The sequence below is a fragment of the Dendrobates tinctorius genome, unplaced genomic scaffold, assembly GCF_039654945.1.
Source record: "Dendrobates tinctorius isolate UK_male_01 unplaced genomic scaffold, ASM3965494v1 ptg000124l, whole genome shotgun sequence".
In the NCBI taxonomy this organism is placed as follows: Eukaryota; Metazoa; Chordata; class Amphibia; order Anura; family Dendrobatidae; genus Dendrobates; species Dendrobates tinctorius.
In genome coordinates, this window is record NW_027361792.1 from 2,005,856 (window position 1) to 2,024,818 (window position 18,963).

Here is an 18,963-nt window from a genome sequence, read left to right on the forward strand (position 1 = left end):
AGCTCTGCTATGCGCCCAAATAGTCATTTACACCCACATATGGGGTATCAGCGTACTCAGGACAAATTGCACAATAACTTTTAGGGTCCTGTTACCCTTGGAAAAATAAAAATTGGGGGTGAAAAGATCATTTTTGTGGAAAAAATATGATTTTTTTAATTGTACCGCTGTACGTTATAAACATCTGTGAAGCCCTTGTGGGTTCAAAGTTCTCACCACATATCTAGATAAGTTCCTTGGGGGGTCTAGTTTCCAAAATGGGGTCACTTGGGGGGGTTTCCACTGTTTAGGTACATCAGGGGCTCGCCAAACGTGACATGGCGTCCGATCTGAATTCCAGCCAATTTTGCATTGAAAAAGTCAAACGGCGCTCCTTCCATTCTGAGCTCTGCCATGCGCCGAAACAGTGGTTCCCCCCCACATATCAGGTATCAGCGTACTCAGGACAAATTGCACAATAAGTCTTGCAGTCCAATTTCTCCTGTTACCCTTGGTAAAATAAAGAAAATTGAACCTGAAGTATTTTTTTTGTGAAAAAAAGTTAAAATGTTCATTTTTTTTTTAATATTCAAAAAATTCCTGTGACGCACCTAAAGGGTTAATAAACTTCTTGAATGTGGTTTTAAGCACCTTAAGGGGTGCAGTTTTTAGATTGGTGTCACTTTTGGGTATTTTCTATCATATAGACCCCTCAAAGTGGCTTCAAATGTGAAGTGGTCCCTAAAAATAAAATGGTGTTGCAAAAATGAGAAATCGCTGGTCAATTTTTAACCCTTATAACTTCCTAACAAAAAAAAATTTTGGTTCCAAAACTGTGCTGATGTAAAGTAAACATGTGGGAAATGTTATGTATTAAGTTTTTTGTGTGCCGTATCGCTGTGATTTAAGGGCATAAAAATTCAAAGTTGGAAAATTGCGAAATTTTCAAAATTTTCGCCAAATTTCCGTTTTTTTCACAAATAAACGCAAGTTATTTGAATGCAATTTTACCACTAACATGAAGTACAATATGTCACGAGAAAACAATGTCAGAATCACCGGGATCCATAGAAGCGTTCCAGAGTTATGACCTCATAAAGGTACAGTGGTCAGAATTGTAAAAATTGGCCCGGTAGTTAACGTGCAAACCACCCTTGGTAGTGAAGGGGTTAATTAGGTAGTCCCCGGCCAAAGTGATGTGATTTGCGATCTCTGATACCTCTGCTGGTAGGTCCATACCATGCAGGGCTCTGTTCAATGATTCTGACCAAGCCATCATGGCCTTTGCTACCCAGGTTGCCGCAAATGAGGGGGAGAGTGCTGAACCTGATGCCTCAAATACTGAGCGAGCCAGGCTCTCTATGAGGAGGTCAGTGGGATCCTTGATAGAGGACCCACTAGGTATGGATAACAGGGTCCTAGAGGCCAAGCGTGACATGGGTGGATCTACTGTTAGCAAACTTACGTCCGCGGCCTAGTCCCTGGTAGAAGCCGGGGTATAAATTTTGCCGTCCGCCCGAGGCTCCGATGGGCGGGTCCGCCAGAAGTGGCCGCGTCACGGGGGGCAGGACTTCCGCCCACAGCCTAGCTCCAGGAAAAACCTGGGACTAAATTTCCGGCCTGCGCCGGGACTCAGGGCGGGACCGCCGGACATCGGGCCAGGAGCCTGCGCCGCCGCATGCCACTCTATGTGGCGCAGCCAGGGAGCCCGGGAATGCCTAAGAACGGCGCCAGGGGCACCGATCACGGAGGTCCGCAGTAGCCCTCCCAGCCCACCTCCTTCCATACCTCACCCCTCGACGTCCATCTTCATCCTCAGGTAAGGGGGGCCGAAAAAAAGTTTACGGACAGTGCAGGCACTCTAGCTCCATCTTCCCTTATAGGGGATGAGGAGAGGGACTGTCCGCCACCTTCCATCACCGCTGTCCGGCATTGGTGATGCAGTGGGGGCCGCACGGACTGTTCGCAGGCCTCTGTACAGCCTAGGGTTTCACTACCTTAGGGTGGTCAGGGCTCAGTCCGGCATCATGTCCCACGTAGTGGGAAAGGATACGTGGAGGCGACACTCGCACGTGCTCGCCCGTTGTTGGTTTGGGGAAAATCGGACCCTTTCAATAGGATCCTTTTCCCTCATCTTATCTTCATGGAAAAAATGACAGAGTCTGGAAAAAAGACCAGATGTGTGTGCCTCCAATGGATACTAAGCAAAAACTGATTCCGCCTGCAACTGGGGCGAAGGTGTATACGGCGGAGGAGGAGCTAACCTCTTTTTTTAACTTAGTGTCAGCCTCCAGGCGGCAGAAGCATACACCCACAGTACCTGTGTCCCCCAATGAGGCGAAGGAGAAAAGCTTTGTGAGGACATAATGACCAAGTAAAGAAGTTTCTTTTCCATCCAAAACAAGTGTCTGTCTTGGTCTGAGCGCCCTAATCAGCCGTACTTCTCTTTCCTTGTATTTTACACCCTTCTGGGTGAGCGGCTTGGTGCAGCACGGACCCAGCAGGCTTCCAACCATCCTGCAAGACCTGGACGACGGAGGACAGACGGAGGACCTGTGGTGATATCAGCATCACGTGATGCCCCTTGTGACGGGCTAACCTTGGAACCTGGAAGCCAGGATGACGAATGGTGCACGATAAGCACCGCAAGCTCTGCAAACGTGGTTATGCAGGCAGCATAACCACGGCAGGTTAGTGTACTTTGTTCCTAACCTACTCTATTTGACCACCGGGTATCACACCAGGAGCGCCCCCTCCGCTCTCCTATTTTGATTCCAACACATAGGAGAACGTCGAGCGATTAATGATCCAGGACTCATGAAAAGCGTGACCACAACTCAACCTAAAGCACAAAGGACTTGGTCTTAAAAGGATGCTGCAAACTGGACAATCCCTTTTTGTTAGAAGTGTTTCCTGATCATAAGCCAATTACTGGGTATCACGGATCTCCTGAGATCAGTCCTAATCTATAAGTTTGCAAGCGCGGTCACTGGCAGCCATTTATAGCAGACACTCGGCCTGCGTCTTATGATAGAGGCAGATCCTAAAGATTGAGATGGCACCATCTAGTAGATATGCCATACGTGCTCAAGATGGGAAGATATAATTAAAGGGATGATCCATTTTTAAACTTTAATCTCCAAAACCTTAACCTCCATAAAAGATATGGGACAACATAAAAAAGCCATGATGGCAGATAACGAAATAAAATAACAAATGCAAGTATGTACGCCAGGGTGAACCCACATCACTCCAGTGCAGGCTGCTTCAGTGTTCTCGGAAGGCATCATCCCATTCACGGTCATCTGATCACTGGGCTTTGTGATCGGATGCAGCGGTCAGGTGACTGAAATAGCGGTTGGTCTGAACACTGTCTAAGTTGATCACTGGGTTCAGTGATCATGTGGAGTTAGTTGGTATGAAAACATCAGCCAGTGATTGGCTGCAGCGGTGATACTAAGTCATGCAGGCAGCAGGAGGTACACAAGAGGCAAGTAAATAAGATTTTTGAAAATTTTAAATCTTTAAAAGTTTAAATGCCGATCACTCTTTAAAGTCAGCTCTGATTGTGGAGAAAACTTACCCCACCCCAGTTGAGTGTCCGAGCGAGGTCATTTCCGGTGCCGAGAGGGAGGATGGCGACAGGTGGAGGAGGAAAAAGGTGCAGCTGATCCAATACTGAGAGAATCCAGCCAACCTGGAAAAATAAACAAAATAAAAATATTTATTTTCTAAACGTATGGACATAATAATGTAGTGGTGGCTTCAATTTCTCGCTAAAATGAAGGATACTGATTGTAAATGGTGATTTATCCAGGAGCACAAGGCAGATGAGGCGGATCCGGAAGTGTCTTTCTCACAGTCCGTCTGTCCGGCAACATTTACCGGCCTGAATCATAGATATATCCGGAGGAAGAAAAAAAGATGGTCCACAGCAGACGACGTCCCTGACCAACGCCCCCTAAATCAGAGAGAAACACTGGACTCACCGTGCCGTCACCTCCACACGCCAGGATACGCAACGAGGGAACTTTCCGAAACATCTCTAACCTGCCGGAGATACAACGGGGTGGATGTGAGACCAAACCAGCATGATACAGGAGTACGGTATCCATATTTACAAAGTTATTCAACATTATAAAACCATAGTTGATTTTTTGGGGGTTTTAAACAAATATCACCGACGCCGTCATCAGGTTGTGTGCGGTTTTGCAGCTCTGTGACATCAACTGGGCCGAGATACAACATGAGACACAAGCCACATTACTCGGATCTACCACATGGTGCAGACTGACCAATGATACCCCGGACTGGGGGCAAAACCTGGGGCACCATCCAGATATTGTAACTCCCAGTATAACCCTGACACCATAGGCTAAGGATGCAAGAAAACACGTGTGCGCACACGGCTGCACTCTGCTCATATCAGGAGCCATAACAGCGCCCGGACACAACACAGTTTGGGCTATGAAGTCAAGATCTTCCAGGCAATAATTGCCCCGTGGTTTTACCACAAATTTCTCCAATTTTCTGCATATAAACCTGTTTGCTTCATCACCTGTACTGGCTGCGTGCCTTTATACCATACAGACTTCACGGCTTTGTGTGTGGGCGCCTATTATGTGACTACATCTTAACCTCAATGTTTCAGCTCTGATTGGGAACAGTACAAGAATAAAAATGTAAAAAAAAAAATCCTATTTAAATGAGTAAAGTGGCTCCAATCTGTTCCGCATCTGAATAAATCGGACAGGTGACATCACCTTCCGATGAGATGAACGGAGCCGGATTACCCTATTAATCGAATTTTCTTTAGATACTTCCAAGTGAGCGAAACCGTCTGCTTCGGCACGCAAGCCGGCGGAGAGTCCTACTTGTCAAAAAAATATATCATATACTCCCCCTCCTGAGAAGGGGGATCTGGATCCGGAGAACTTCACCATCCTCTATAGAGCAGAGTTGTGCATAGTTGACTTCCACTCCATTGTCTACGGGACTGATGACAGAAATATCAGAGCGCAGTGTTCGGCTTTCTCCTAGTAGCCTGGTTCCAGGTTACCGGCGCCCCATTCTTATGATAGCTGGGGACCCAGGAATTAGACGCCAAGAGCTCAGTAAGTAGACTCATATCCTATGGATAGGGGAACATTTTATGTTCTGGGAATGCCTCTTAGAATACAAATATCAAAACAATAAAAATAAAAATCTTGTCCATATCTACACGGACCAAGACATGATGTATGGGAATCTGGTGCTGCGGCATTATTACATCCCTATCAATCAGAACATAATAATCACCCCAGACAGCGAATTTTAGCCTATTCTACCCCGGCACCATCTCCTTGAAAGAATTCTGACAATAGAAAATAAGGGAAATTCAATTTTGCTCTGAGTATAAAACGTTTAACCCCCCTGATGGTCTTGAAAGGGTAAAGGAAAGCAGAGATGGATCTCGGGCAGGTATGTGACCCCAATCTAGAGCTTTCCACCCAGAAAGGGACATACACTTCCTCCAGAAGTCACGTGGCCGAGCATGCGGCACATACACCCAGCGCTTATCCGCAGAGGCGCCTGAGTCATATGTTATTTTTGCAGTAAAGTGAGCAATACCTATTTCTATAGTTGGAAGTGAAATCACACCCTGAAGAAATGTTGTCAGAGGGGTGAACAGCTCATTATATAACGGGGAGGTGGTTGGTGAGCAGAATAGCGGATCAGACCCAATCCCCAGAGAGCTGCAGAGCATCTATTGTGACCAAACCACACGTGATGCTCCTGCATCGCTCCATCACATCTAATATTCACTCCATAGAAAAATTCCTTGTGCCCCACAAAAGGTAAAAGTCCCTTACAAATTACCCATCAATATTAAAGGACAGTCACTTAAACATGGTGGTAAGAAAAGGATATGCAATAGTCGAATCTGTGTACTCACGCATCCTTAGGACCACCCTGACTGAGGTCAAACACTTGCCGCGGATTCAGATACCACATGAAGGACTGAAGGATCTTCACACCCTATTGGGGGGGATAGACACCAAATACATCAGACAGCGCCCCCCAACAGCACACATTATTCACCCGGACTGACATTACCCCACAGCTTGGCCAATCGTATACCAATATCGGTGGTGGTCTCAGCTCCGGGACCCCACAGAATTAAAAGTAAAGTGAAATCAATACCAGGTCAAAACCAAAGATTTTGTAGTCGCTACCTCTACCCTGGGGAGACAGGTAGGGGTCCCGAATGAGGGAACCCACACCGGTAATTCACAATGACCCAAGAGGATTTTTAAAAAAGGATTTGGCAGACAGGAAAATGGGGGTACTGCGATGGCAGAATAAGGCTCCTCACTTGATTTCCTCCACTTTTTGGGTTGACGAATACCAACACAGGTTTCATGAGAGGGCACGGAGCGGGTCTGATGATGAACGGTCGCATCCTGGGCTCCTAAAGGACCAAAAGTATTACAGTTATTCAAGTAACAGCGCTCCAAACGAGGGAGCCGGCACTCACAACTTCTTATTATTGCTGTATTGATCCAGGCACAAAAAATGGTTGAACACAACAGCACAAAAATTAAAAAGGCAGAAAAGAAATATCTGTTGTGCTCCCAAGCAACACGTGTCAGACATGCAAGGTCCCGTGTCAATCCTGAGGACCATGCAGGTCTGACACATGTTGCCTGGGAGCACAGCGGATATTTCTTTTCTGCCTTTTTAATTTTTGTGTTGCTGTGCTCCAACCATTTGTTGTGCTTTTTGTATGACTGGATCAATAAAACAATTGCTATACGAAGACGCGAGCGCTGGCTATCATTTGGACTGTTGCTAATTTGTCGTGAACCTGGACAGGTGAGATGATGGCTTCTTTTTCTCAGTTACTCAAGTATAGGACTGTTGCGAATCGTCCCTATAGTTCATAGCATTAGTTATAGCCTTAGAGCCAATTCCAATGCCCGCAGTACACTTCTGACACTTTAACAGCACATGCCATAAGCGTATGACAGGTGGCAGCACCCCCATTTACACTCCAGGTAGAAAACATACAAGCAACTTCCTCCATTGTACTTTATGGGAATTCTGAAAATAGCCGATCGTTTCACGGTTCTCATGAAAACTTACAATGAAGATATTCGCATTCATGATTGGCCTCCATAACATCGCATACACCCCCATTCTGACGATACATGGCCCCCGTAATACTTATTAGTCTCTGCTCCTCTTCTGACATAGCAGCAGCCACCCCACACACGGCCGCTATGTCTGTGACCAGAAGGTTGGGATCACACAAAATGAGTCATAAGATACGTAATGCCCCCATTCTGCAGATTGTGCACCCCCATTTTACAGTATGAAGCCCACCTCTGCTCCCTTCTTGCTGGGCTTCCTCTTGAAAGACGGCCTCTTCTTTTTCTTACTTGATTTGATTGAACTCTGCAAGGAATTGGAGAACATCATAAGAACTGGAGAAATGCAAAGGGCAAGAAGGAGGGTGTACGAGGTCACTTACCTGTGGTCGCCGCACTCTGATTATCCACGTGGGGGGCACGATGACAGCAGCGTGAGCCCCCAAAGAGCAGGGCTCCTCTATGTGGTGGAGCATGAAGCACGAGATCTTATTGTGGTACTGCAGGGGGAGAAAGCGTGCAGACAGGATGAATGAACGGCACGGGAAGCACCGAAAACGTGAAGAACTGATGGGGTATTCCCATCGCAGGCTGTGCCATCAGGTGATGCCCTGACCACTGCGCCTCTTCATAGTTTGTTTTCCTGCAGAGCAGCGCTCACAATGCAGAAACGGGTGAAGGAGACCCAGCACTAACCTTATTTCTCCGGACTGGTGTGAGAACATGAGGTCAGACCCCGACCAATCACTTCATGATGGCATATTCTAGTGAGATTGTCATCCCTGACTAAGATGTTCCTGACGATTGATGATTTGGACCGGCCGTATGGTTGTACCACTGGCCTGAACCATTCTATGCTGCTACATCAGACAGTATTAGCTCTGCAGCATTAGCGGACTCCATCAGGTCCATTCAGCCGCCAATCAGCGCTTACAAGCTCTGTAGCAAACAGCGTGCAAGTGCTGTTCTCATCGCCTAAGAAACTGGTCACCGCTTACCGACTGCAGCAGTGGCCGTAACCTAGGCAACAAGCATTTAATTCTAGAATCAGTTTTTGAGGAGGGAGTGGATTTTTAAAGACAAGTATATTGCAAAGCTACTTGTTTTAATAAGAACGTTAACCATTTATCAACTTGAGACAACCCCTTTAAGACATAACATTAAAGACAGGGTACTGCATACTAAAAGGTTGGAAATACACGCTACCGCCAAAGCCACAGCCGCCTATGATGGTTAGCGAGTAAAAATGAGGCCTTTCCACAAATATTGCCACAGCATGCGGACGTGAAAACCAAGCCAAAGTGAATGCAAATCTAGGCTGTTGATCACCCCCAATAATAATATAGACAGACATTTACAAATATATATTTATTTTTAAGGGAATTAAGCTCTCTAGTAGGCATTAGGTAGCGTTCACAGACAATACACCAAAACAACAAACATAAATCCCAGCCTTGTCCAGGCGCTAACTAAACAGCCCAGACACACATAACATTCTGGAGCATCCACACAGTGCTCTGCTGCTCTCACAGACTGCTCAGCTCTCCTAGCTGACCCATGCAGTCTCCATTCAGGGAGAGACCCCGGCATGTCTCTCTATCTCAGCTACAGCTGACATTTTGGCTGGTCAGTCACCAATAAATAAAGCAAAAAGATGCCAATATCAGTCCGAAATGACAAATATTTCCCATCCAAATTTTCAATATATGGCAGCAAATGAGATAAAATATAACTTTTAATATAACAATTAAAAAGTACCAAAAATAATAATAATAGTGTCACCCACAAGTGAATTTAAAATAAGATGCAAGATAAATGGGTGATCCTCAGAGGATACTTGCAAGCACCCAAACGCATCACATAAGGGATATAGAACGTAACTGATAAAACAGACAACAATCTATATAATGGATACAGCATGGATGAAAGGTTAGGACAATGCTATAGCCAATTGCACATGTATGCACATATATATATTTCAAAGGCCAGACCAACAGGTTCATAGCCTTCCATAAACGAGATTTCAAAAAAAAAAAAAGGAACAATCTCACCAGTTTATGCAGACGGTCAGGAGTCACCAGGGATACTCTGTATACCTACAGGAAGGTAGTGATGGGAAGACAATACCCTGTCAGTTCCCTTACATGCTAACCATTAACTGATCCCCAGGCTCCTGCCCTTACAAGGGCAGTCCACAGCTGGCCCTATATTGCACAAGCCCTGCACTTTCCCTATAAGGGGCGTCACAACGCGTTTCATCCAAGTAACTCTTCAGGGGACTAACTTGTTTAAAGTGCCATAGTGCTATAGCTTAGGCCTGTTTCACACTTCAGTTTTTTCTCGTCAGTTAAAATCTGCCAAAATGGCGGAAAGCGGATCCGTTGTTAACTGAAGTGAACGGATGGCAGTGGTCCGGTTATTTGACGGATCCGTTGGCTGAAGAATTTTAAAGGAACCGCAGTCCGGGGACGAGAGAGAAGAGAGAGAGGAGAGAGAGAGACTAGAGAAGAGAGAGAGAGAGAGAGACTAGAGAAGAGAGAGAGAGAGACTAGAGAAGAGAGAGAGAAAAAAGAGAGAGAGAGAGAGAAAAAAGAGAGAGAGAGAGAAAAGAGACAAGAGAGAGAAAAGAGACAAGAGAGAGAAGAGAGACGAGAGAGAGAGAGAGAGACGAGAGAGAGAGAGAGAGACGAGAGAGAGAGAGAGACGAGAGAGAGAGAGAGACGAGAGAGAGAGAGAGACGAGAGAGAGAGAGAGACGAGAGAGAGAGAGAGACGAGAGAGAGAGACAGACGAGAGAGAGAGACAGACGAGAGAGAGAGACAGACGAGAGAGACAGACCAGAGAGAGAGACAGACGAGAGAGAGAGACAGACGAGAGAGAGAGACAGACGAGAGAGAGAGACAGACGAGAGAGAGAGACAGACGAGAGAGAGACGAGAGAGAGAGACGAGAGAGAGACGAGAGAGAGAGACGAGAGAGAGACGAGAGAGAGACGAGAGAGAGACGAGAGAGAGACGAGAGAGAGACGAGAGAGAGACGAGAGAGAGACGAGAGAGAGACGAGAGAGAGACGAGAGAGAGACGAGAGAGAGACGAGAGAGAGACGAGAGACGTGAGAGAGACGAGAGAGAGACGAGAGAGAGACGAGAGAGAGACGAGAGAGAGACGAGAGAGAGACGAGAGAGAGACGAGAGAGAGACGAGAGAGAGACGAGAGAGAGAGAGAGAGAGACGAGAGAGAGAGAGACGAGAGAGAGAGAGACGAGAGAGAGAGAGACGAGAGAGAGAGAGACGAGAGAGAGACGAGAGAGAGAGAGACGAGAGCGAGAGAGACGAGAGAGAGAGAGACAAGAGAGAGAGAGACAAGAGAGAGAGAGACAAGAGAGAGAGAGGAGAGAGAAGGAGAGAAAGAGAGAGAAGGAGAGAAGGAGAATTTTTACCGTCCGCCAGAAATGATTTCAGGGTTAAATTTCCGGCTGACATCATTCCTCCGTGCATGCGCAGTACAGAAATGTGGATCCTTCAGCCAAAAAAACGTTACAAGCTCCGTCCGGGCATGTCGGCGGACGCAAAAAAATTGGCGGATCCGCAAAAAAATGGATCCAACGGATGGCCATCCGTCCAGATCCGCCAGTAATGCAAGTCAATGGGGGAAAAAACGGATCCGCCAAACAAAATGGCGGATCCGTTTTTTTACGAAAACGGCGGATCTTGACTGATGGAAAAAAACTGAAGTGTGAAACAGGCCTAAGAGACATACATCCTCCCGCTCTCTATGCTATCTGCTGTCTGCAGAGAGTGGAAGGAAGAGGGCATATATATATCATTAAGTTAATCCACACATATTGCCGCAATTAATTAATTAACGCATATATGTTCGATCATACCTGGCATACCAGACATCCCCCATTGCATGGTTTAACTCTCCCAGGGTGCGCGCCATAATCCGCGCTAAAAACGCCCCACAATGACATCACTGGAAAAGAAAATCCCATGTGTAACGGGCGGATGAAGCCCCATTTCCGGTGCAATCATAAAATGGTGGATGCCCCACTTCCGGTGACAAGCCACATACACGGATGGCACATTTCCAGTTTACAAGACACACTCATACTTGGCGTGTCAAACATATAACGTAAGGCGACCTAACTCAAATAGGGAGCGCGCGTCATAATTCGCGCTAGACACCGCCTCAGCAGACTCCCCAGAACCGATGTCGCCCCACTTCCGGTGAGAGCAAGATGATGGATGCCCCACTTCCGGTGACGTCCATCGGCCAAATGGCGCCACACTTCCGGTTAGCGGGGAACACATCCTGCCACACTCCTAAGAGTGCGGCGCCGCCCCCAGCATCGCCATCAAAGAAAAGCTGAAGAAATAACATTTCAAAATAGCCAAATCTTAAATGAGAGCACCGGAGAGGAACAATAATTCAACCCATATATTTATATAAAGGCGCAATATTATAGCATATCCAAGTATCAAAAATGCAAATGGCGTCCAATTAGAAGCCAGCATATGACGGACACAACCAAATAAAATGCGCAGAAAAAACACAAAATAAGCGGCAACATGAAATGCATATATAGGCATATAATATAAATGTATACACATATGCCAATCCTCAATAATAGGTGACAGGAAGGTGATTAAGGCTTAAAGAAAAATCCAAACTGTAGAACAAAAATTGGAAAAAAGGAGAAAGAAGGAATTCAAATAAAACAATTAAAATTAATCTGTTCATTGAGGCCTTTAGGTGTTACAGTATCCAAGTAGAATATCCACTTAGCCTCACGCTGCAACAGCAACTGATCCCAGTTGCCGCCTCTTTGTGGTTTAAGGACCCTATCAATGGCAGTAAAAGAAAGATATGAAATCTGCCCCTCATGCATACCATGAATATCAGGATACAAATCCAGCTCACCAGACATGGCATTCCAACATTGGAGCACGAGACCGCTGTGTCAAAGCGCACAATCCAAGGCAATGAGAAAAAACTTTGTCCAGCTCCACGATGTAGTGAAAAATATCATGATTAAGAGTGCTTAGCCACTCGAAACGCGTAGATCGATCGCATGCCTTGTAACTCATGCTGGCTTTTAAACCACATTTCTATTGAGTGAATAAAGAATATTTTGCACTATACCATGAATATGCTTTGAGATTGGAGTGTCCCTCTTATGTGTTATGTCTCCCAAATGTTCACCAATTCTCCTCTTAAATTCTCGAATCGTTTTTCCCACGTACTTCAACCCGCACTTACAGGTAACTTTATAAATAACGCCTTTAGTACTACAATTCATGAAGTGTCTAATGACATAATTTTTCCCGGTCACATTGCTTACAAAAGTCTTACTCACACCAATATGTGAACATGCTACACAATGACCACATTTAAAACAGCCCATAACGTCACTGTGGAGCCATGTTCTATTTACTGAAGGTGAAAAATGACTACGCACCAGTCTGTCCTTCAAAGAGCGTGCTTTCCTATATATAATCATAGGAAAATCACTCAAAAACGGAGAAATGTCATTATCCATCTGTAAAATAGACCAATACTTTTTTATGATGTTTCTCACAGGAATTGCACCATTGTCATATGTTGTGATGAATCTGAGGGTATCACTATCCGGGGGCTTCCTATTCATAGAATCGTAGAGTTGGAAGGGACCTCCTGGGCCATCTGGTCCAACCCCCTGCTCCAAGCAGGATTCGCTAAATCATCCCAGTCAGATGTCTGTCCAGCCTCTGTTTGAAGACTTCCATTGAAGAAGAACTCACCACATCTCGTGGCAGCCTGTTCCACTCATTGATCACTCTAACTGTCAAAAAGTTTTTTCTAATATCTAATCTGTGTCTCCTCCCATTCAGTTTCATCCCATTGCTTTTAGTCTTTCCTTGTGCAAATGAGAATAAAGTTGATCCTTCTACAATGTGACAGCCCTTTAGATATTTGTAGACAGCTATTAAGTCTCCTCTCAGTCTTCTCTTTTGCAAACTAAACAATCCCAAATCCTGCAACCTTTCCTCATAAGACAGGGTTTGCAGACCGGTCACCATTCTGGTCGCTCTTTTCTGAACTTGCTCCAGTTTGTTGATGTCTTTTTTAAAATGTGGTGCCTAAAACTGAACACAATATTCCAGATGAGGTCTGACCAAAGGGGAGTAGAGGGCAATAATGACTTCACGTGATCTAGACTGTATGCTTCTGTTAATACATCCTAGAATTGCATTTGTCTGTTTTGCTGCTGCATCACACTGTTGACTCATTCAGTCTGTGATCTATTAGTATACCCAAGTCTTTTTCACATGTGCTGTCACTTAGCCCTATTCCTCCCATTCTGTATATGCTTTTTTCATTTTTAATGCCCAGATGTAGTACTTTGCATTTTTCCCTATTAAAAACCATTCTGTTAGTTGCTGCCCACTTCTCCAGTTTATTTATATCTTTTTGAATCCTCTCTCTCTCTTCTCTAGTATTAGCTATCCCTCCTAGCTTTGTGTCATCAGCAAATTTAATCAGTTTACCCTCAATTCCTTCATCTAAATCATTGATAAGGATGTTGAACAATACAGGGCCCAGGACAGAGCCCTGTGGTACCCCACTTGAGACATTCTTCCAACTGGATGTGCAGCCATTTACGACCACTCTTTGGGTCCGATCACTAAGCCAGTTATGAATCCACCTAACAGTTGCCTTGTCCATTCCATACTTAGTCATTTTTTCAATAAGGATTGTATTGTCGGTTCGGTAGTCAATAAATCAGAACGTCTGCTTTCCTTAGCTCCTTGATAGGCCTGCTTCAACACATGCTTTGGGTAGCCCCTATTCAAAAATCTATCCCTCAAATCCCTGGCTTGTGACTCAAAACTAGATATCTCAGAACAATTCCACCGAATTCTGAGATATTGTCCCTTAGGGATTGCTTTCTTAAGGTATTGAGGATGATGACTACCCCAATGTAATAGGGAATTGGTAGATGTAGGTTTCCTATAAGTAGAAGTCCCTATCTCCCCTTTCTCGTTCTTCTCAATCAATATATCGAGAAAGGGCAGTCTCTATGTCTCAATGACTGAAGTGAAAAACAGGCCTATATCATTGTGGTTAAATTCCTCAACGGAGCCTCTCCAAACAATAAAAATGTCGTCTATGTACCGCGTCCACAATTCAGGGACACGGCACACAGACGACCCCCCATCCTCATCACCACCAAAAACCAAAATCTCCTCCCACCAGCCGAGGAGGAGATTCGCATATGCCGGGGCACAAAGGCTCCCCATAGCGGTCAGTCACCAATAGCAAACTCAACCACTCAACATCCAGCAGACTGACACTCCATGAAGCTACTATCTGGTTCTTAGCAAAACCCTACAGGGGCAACTAATCCAGACCCTGCAGAGCTGAGATTTAACCAGGTCCTTCCCAGCCAGGCTGTGCAGTCGGAGTCGCCGGAGCCCATTTTGGTGGAGTCGGTGTCATGGAAATTGAGGAGTCGGAGGTTTGGCTTACCGGCTCCACAGCCCTGCAGCTACGCTACAAGATATAGTAGAACGATGACACAAGAGACAGAAATACTCACCGCCAATTTGCACCATGAACAGCTGATAGCAACAATCTCTTTGCTGTGAAACGCAAACTTCTGCTGGAACCCCTGAAACGAGCAAAGGAAACTCAGCGAGCTGAAATGCCATAAAAACACAAACCGATCACGTCTACAAGACAGCGGCGGCTCCATTACTACTGGCCAGCGTCTGTGGTGGTGGAGAAAAATGGGAAAGTGCAAAGGCCTATTGGCAAGAAAGTTATTCAAAAGAACTGACCGGTGTAAACTTGGCAGCCGGCAAACAAGTAAAAGTTCATTCATCGCATATTTTACGTGGACCTAAAAGTTATTGCAAATTACATGGAACCGCATTATCTATATAGTTTGCCCCATGAGGTTTACCTCGGCCGCTGCACACGACTTTTAATGCACCTAGCAATCTGTACAGGAGAGAATACCTCCATAGCACAGCATGCAATGGAGCCCAAAAGGTCCAGTCTGGGCCCATGGCTGCCTGCAGGCTCCGTACTACAAATCTGTATAACAAGGATCTATAATACCAATGTGGGCACGAGGCTTTGGATTTTAGGAGACCGTCGAGGTGAGTGCATTGTAATAATTGACCTTCACACACATTTCACACTGTGATTAATCTCATCACCGTCGTAATGTCGCGTGTAGGAGGAAGTGGTGAGACACAAATTCACACCTGCTCCCTGCGAATCCGGAAAACATCAATGCCTCACAAGCAAAGGATCCGCGCTCATCGGCTTGGTCATAATGAATCTGTTCAGTGAAAAGCCGAGCACAGGAAATGTAAAGAAACACAGATACTGGGCTTCCATTGTAAAAAATGTCCTCTACCACGCCACCACATACTGCAAAAAGGGAAATCCTGTGTATACCAGCACAATACTCCTATGCATTTAAAGGGGACAATTTTATCTTTCTACTTAAATGAACATATTTTTTCAGTTCTGTTTGATTAAAAATTGTGCACTGTTTGCGTTCTACGGCCTCCGAGTTGGTCTGTGAATTGCTGGCTGCAGAAGGAGTGAACAGAGTTCCCGCAATGCTTTTATCTGTCTTTTTCTGAGCTCCTCTCAGCTGAGGGTCACAGAGCATGCTCACAACACTCCACTATAGAAATCAATGGATGAGGGTCACAGAGCATGCTCACAACACTCCACTATAGAAATCAATGGATGAGGGTCACAGAGCATGCTCACAACACTCCACTATAGAAATCAATGGATGAGGGTCACAGAGCATGCTCACAACACTCCACTATAGAAATTAATGGATGAGGGTCACAGAGCATGCTCACAACACTCCACTACAGAAATGAATGGATGAGGGTCACAGAGCATGCTCACAACACTCCACTACAGAAATGAATGGATGAGGGTCACAGAGCATGCTCACAACACTCCACTACAGAAATGAATGGATCAGGGTCACAGAGCATGCTCACAACACTCCACTATAGAAATCAATGGATGAGGGTCACAGAGCATGCTCACAACACTCCACAATAGAAATCAATGGATGAGGGTCACAGAGCATGCACACAACACTCCACCATAGAAGTAAATGCATGAGGGTCACAGAGCATGCCCACAACACTCCACCATAGAAATCAATGGATGAGGGTCACAGCATGCTCACAACACTCCACAAGAGAAATGTATGGATGAGGGTCACAGAGCATGCTCACAACACTCCACTATAGAATTCAATAGATGAGGGTCATGAGCATGCTCACAACAATCCACCATATAAATCAATGGATGATGGTCACAGAGCATGCCCACAGCACTCAACTATAGAATTCAATAGAGGAGGGTCATGAGCATGCCCACAGCACTCGGTAACCAGCCACCCCTGCAGTCTACCAGCAGAGGCAAGGAGCGCAGCGCTTGCATGCGGTTTGCCATATGTAGGCGTTGCTCTGAAGCTGGCTAGATCACTGGCTGAAAACGCTGACATATGCGGATACATTGCAACAGACGTTCAAATGCATAAACAGGACAAGGTCACCGATATCAATAATGAGTATAATAATAAAAGTTTCTATTCATGACAGCAAGTCGTGGTCCTAATTACGCCAACATGAAATTCTGAAACATGTATGGCAAAAAACCAGCGCCAGCTCTGAATCTCTATAGACAAGTGCATATTGCTGCTGCGGCTCACCTTCCCGCACTGCCGGCATTTCCCCGCCTGGCGTCTGCGGTGCACCCAATGATGCCGAACAATCACTGGCTGAGAGACAGGAAAGAAATGGGGAAAAAACTTGTTTATCACTAATAAAGGATCATATTCATTGTATTTCAGGTGCAGATATTTACGCTCATACTCATCGGGGGTTGTCATGGGGGTGACAGGTGCGGAAGAAGCTTCCGTGGTAAATGGTGCAACCACCCACAGTACCCGTCATGCCAACACCCTGCCCCTTATATAGCACAGCATATATACTGACGGATTAGCTTTAACCCCTTAAGGACTTCTCATAGTTACCTGTCATTAAAATGTATTTATTACAAAGCAGACGCATTCCTTCTGCCCGGACTATATCACGCCCCTTCATCCAAGAGAAATAAGGTTTTTATTTTTGCATCGATACAGCAGTTTGTTTTTTGTGGGACAAATTGTAGTTATGAGAAACATTCATTTTGCCATATAATGCAGTGAAAAACAGGAACAATTCCTACAATTCTCTCCTTTTAATTTTTTTTTTTTCTTTACGCCGTTTACCGTATGGGTTGGTTAAATGTATATAATTTGATAGATCGCACTTTTATGGTGGTGTAGATAGCAAATATTCTTATTTTTCATTTCTTTACTTTTTTTGTATTTTGTTAATCTTTAAAAACTTTTTTTTTTTTCATTACTTTTCATTTATGTTTCATAAACAATAGGGGGGATTTATCTCCTATGAAGGATTACAAGATGGCAGTAATGGGGGTCCTATGTAGATCTCCGGATGTTATGGCATCTCATCTTTGATACATGGCCCATATAAAGCGGGCTCAGCTTCTGCATCCACTCCATATGTACTCAATGTGTGACATATATGTACACCACATTTCACGAATGGGTTAAAGTGACATATAGTTGCCCCAAAAAAGCTTTGCATGCTCTGCAGGTCCTGACACGTCTCTGCAGTGTCAGGACCTGCAGTACAAATACAATCGATTTAAAGGGAACCTGTCATCCCCCCAGGGCGTTTTTAACTAAAAGAGTCACCTTCAGCAGCACTAAAGCCCCCTGTCTCACATAGCGAGATCGCTGTTGCGTCACCGATTTTGCCTGCGATCTTGCTACGTGTGACACATAGCGGCGATCGGGCCCCTGCTGCGATGTCGCTGAACGTGCTCGAATGTCCTGGGCCATTTTTTGATCGCTGGTGTCCCACTGGCCAGAATGCATCGCTGTGTTTGACAGGGACAACGACCTCAATACTACAGTCATGGCCAAAAGTTTAGAGAATGACACAAATATTAATTTTTACAAAGTCTACTGCTTCATTTTTTCTAATGGCAATTTGCATATACTCCAGAATGTTATAAAGAGTGATCAGCTTAACAGCAATTACTTGCAAAGTCAATATTTGCCTCGAAAATTAACTTTATCCCCCAAAACACATTTCAGCATCATTGCAGCCCTGCCTTAAAAGGACCAGCTAACATCGTTTCAGTGATTGCTCCATTAACACAGGTGTGGGTGTTGATGAGGACAGGGCTGGAGATCAATCTGTCATGATTAAGTAAGAATGACACCACTGGACACTTTAAAAGGAGGCTGGTGCTTGGCATCATTGTTTCTCTTCTGTTAACCATGGTTATCTCTAAAGAAACACGTGCAGTCATCATTGCACTGCACAAAAATGGCCTAACAGGGAAGAGTATCGCAGCTAGAAAGATTGCACCTCAGTCAACAATCTATCGCATCATCAAGAACTTCAAGGAGCGAGGTTCCCTTGTTGCCAAAAAGGCTCCAGGGCGCCCAAGAAAGACCAGCAAGCGCCAGGACCGTCTCTTAAAAGTGTTTCAGCTGCAGGATCGGGCTACCAGCAGTGCAGAGCTTGCTCAGGAATGGCAGCAGGCAGGTGTGAGTGCATCTGCACGCACTGTGAGGCGGAGACTCTTGGAGCAAGGCCTGGTCTCAAGGAGGGCAGCAAAGAAGCCACTTCTCTCCAGAAAAAACATGGACAGACTGATATTCTGCAAGAGGTACAGGGAGTGGACTGCTGAGGACTGGGGTAAAGTCATTTTCTCTGATGAATCCCCTTTTCGATTGTTTGGGACA

General features: G+C 45.3%; 1 protein-coding gene across 9 annotated transcripts in view; it reads right to left on the minus strand.

The window, feature by feature from the left end:
• The window catches only part of DGKZ (diacylglycerol kinase zeta), a 207,778-nt gene that overhangs the window by 39,377 nt on the left and 149,438 nt on the right, over positions 1–18,963 (minus strand). For 8 of the 9 annotated variants that reach the window (XR_012219693.1, XR_012219691.1, XR_012219692.1 and 5 more), the window contains 8 exons: positions 16,849–16,917; positions 14,689–14,760; positions 7,493–7,609; positions 7,345–7,416; positions 6,335–6,430; positions 5,915–5,997; positions 3,969–4,029; positions 3,563–3,676 (listed from right to left, as the gene is read on the minus strand). Coding sequence is in view for 6 of the 9 variants with exons in the window: in XM_073541684.1 (XP_073397785.1) it covers positions 3,563–3,676; positions 3,969–4,029; positions 5,915–5,997; positions 6,335–6,430; positions 7,345–7,416; positions 7,493–7,609; positions 14,689–14,760; positions 16,849–16,917 (684 nt within the window). In the remaining 3 variants the exon portion in view is untranslated. The remainder of the gene's footprint in view (positions 1–3,562; positions 3,677–3,968; positions 4,030–5,914; positions 5,998–6,334; positions 6,431–7,344; positions 7,417–7,492; positions 7,610–14,688; positions 14,761–16,848; positions 16,918–18,963) is intronic. The other variant, XM_073541682.1, reaches the window with a different exon arrangement.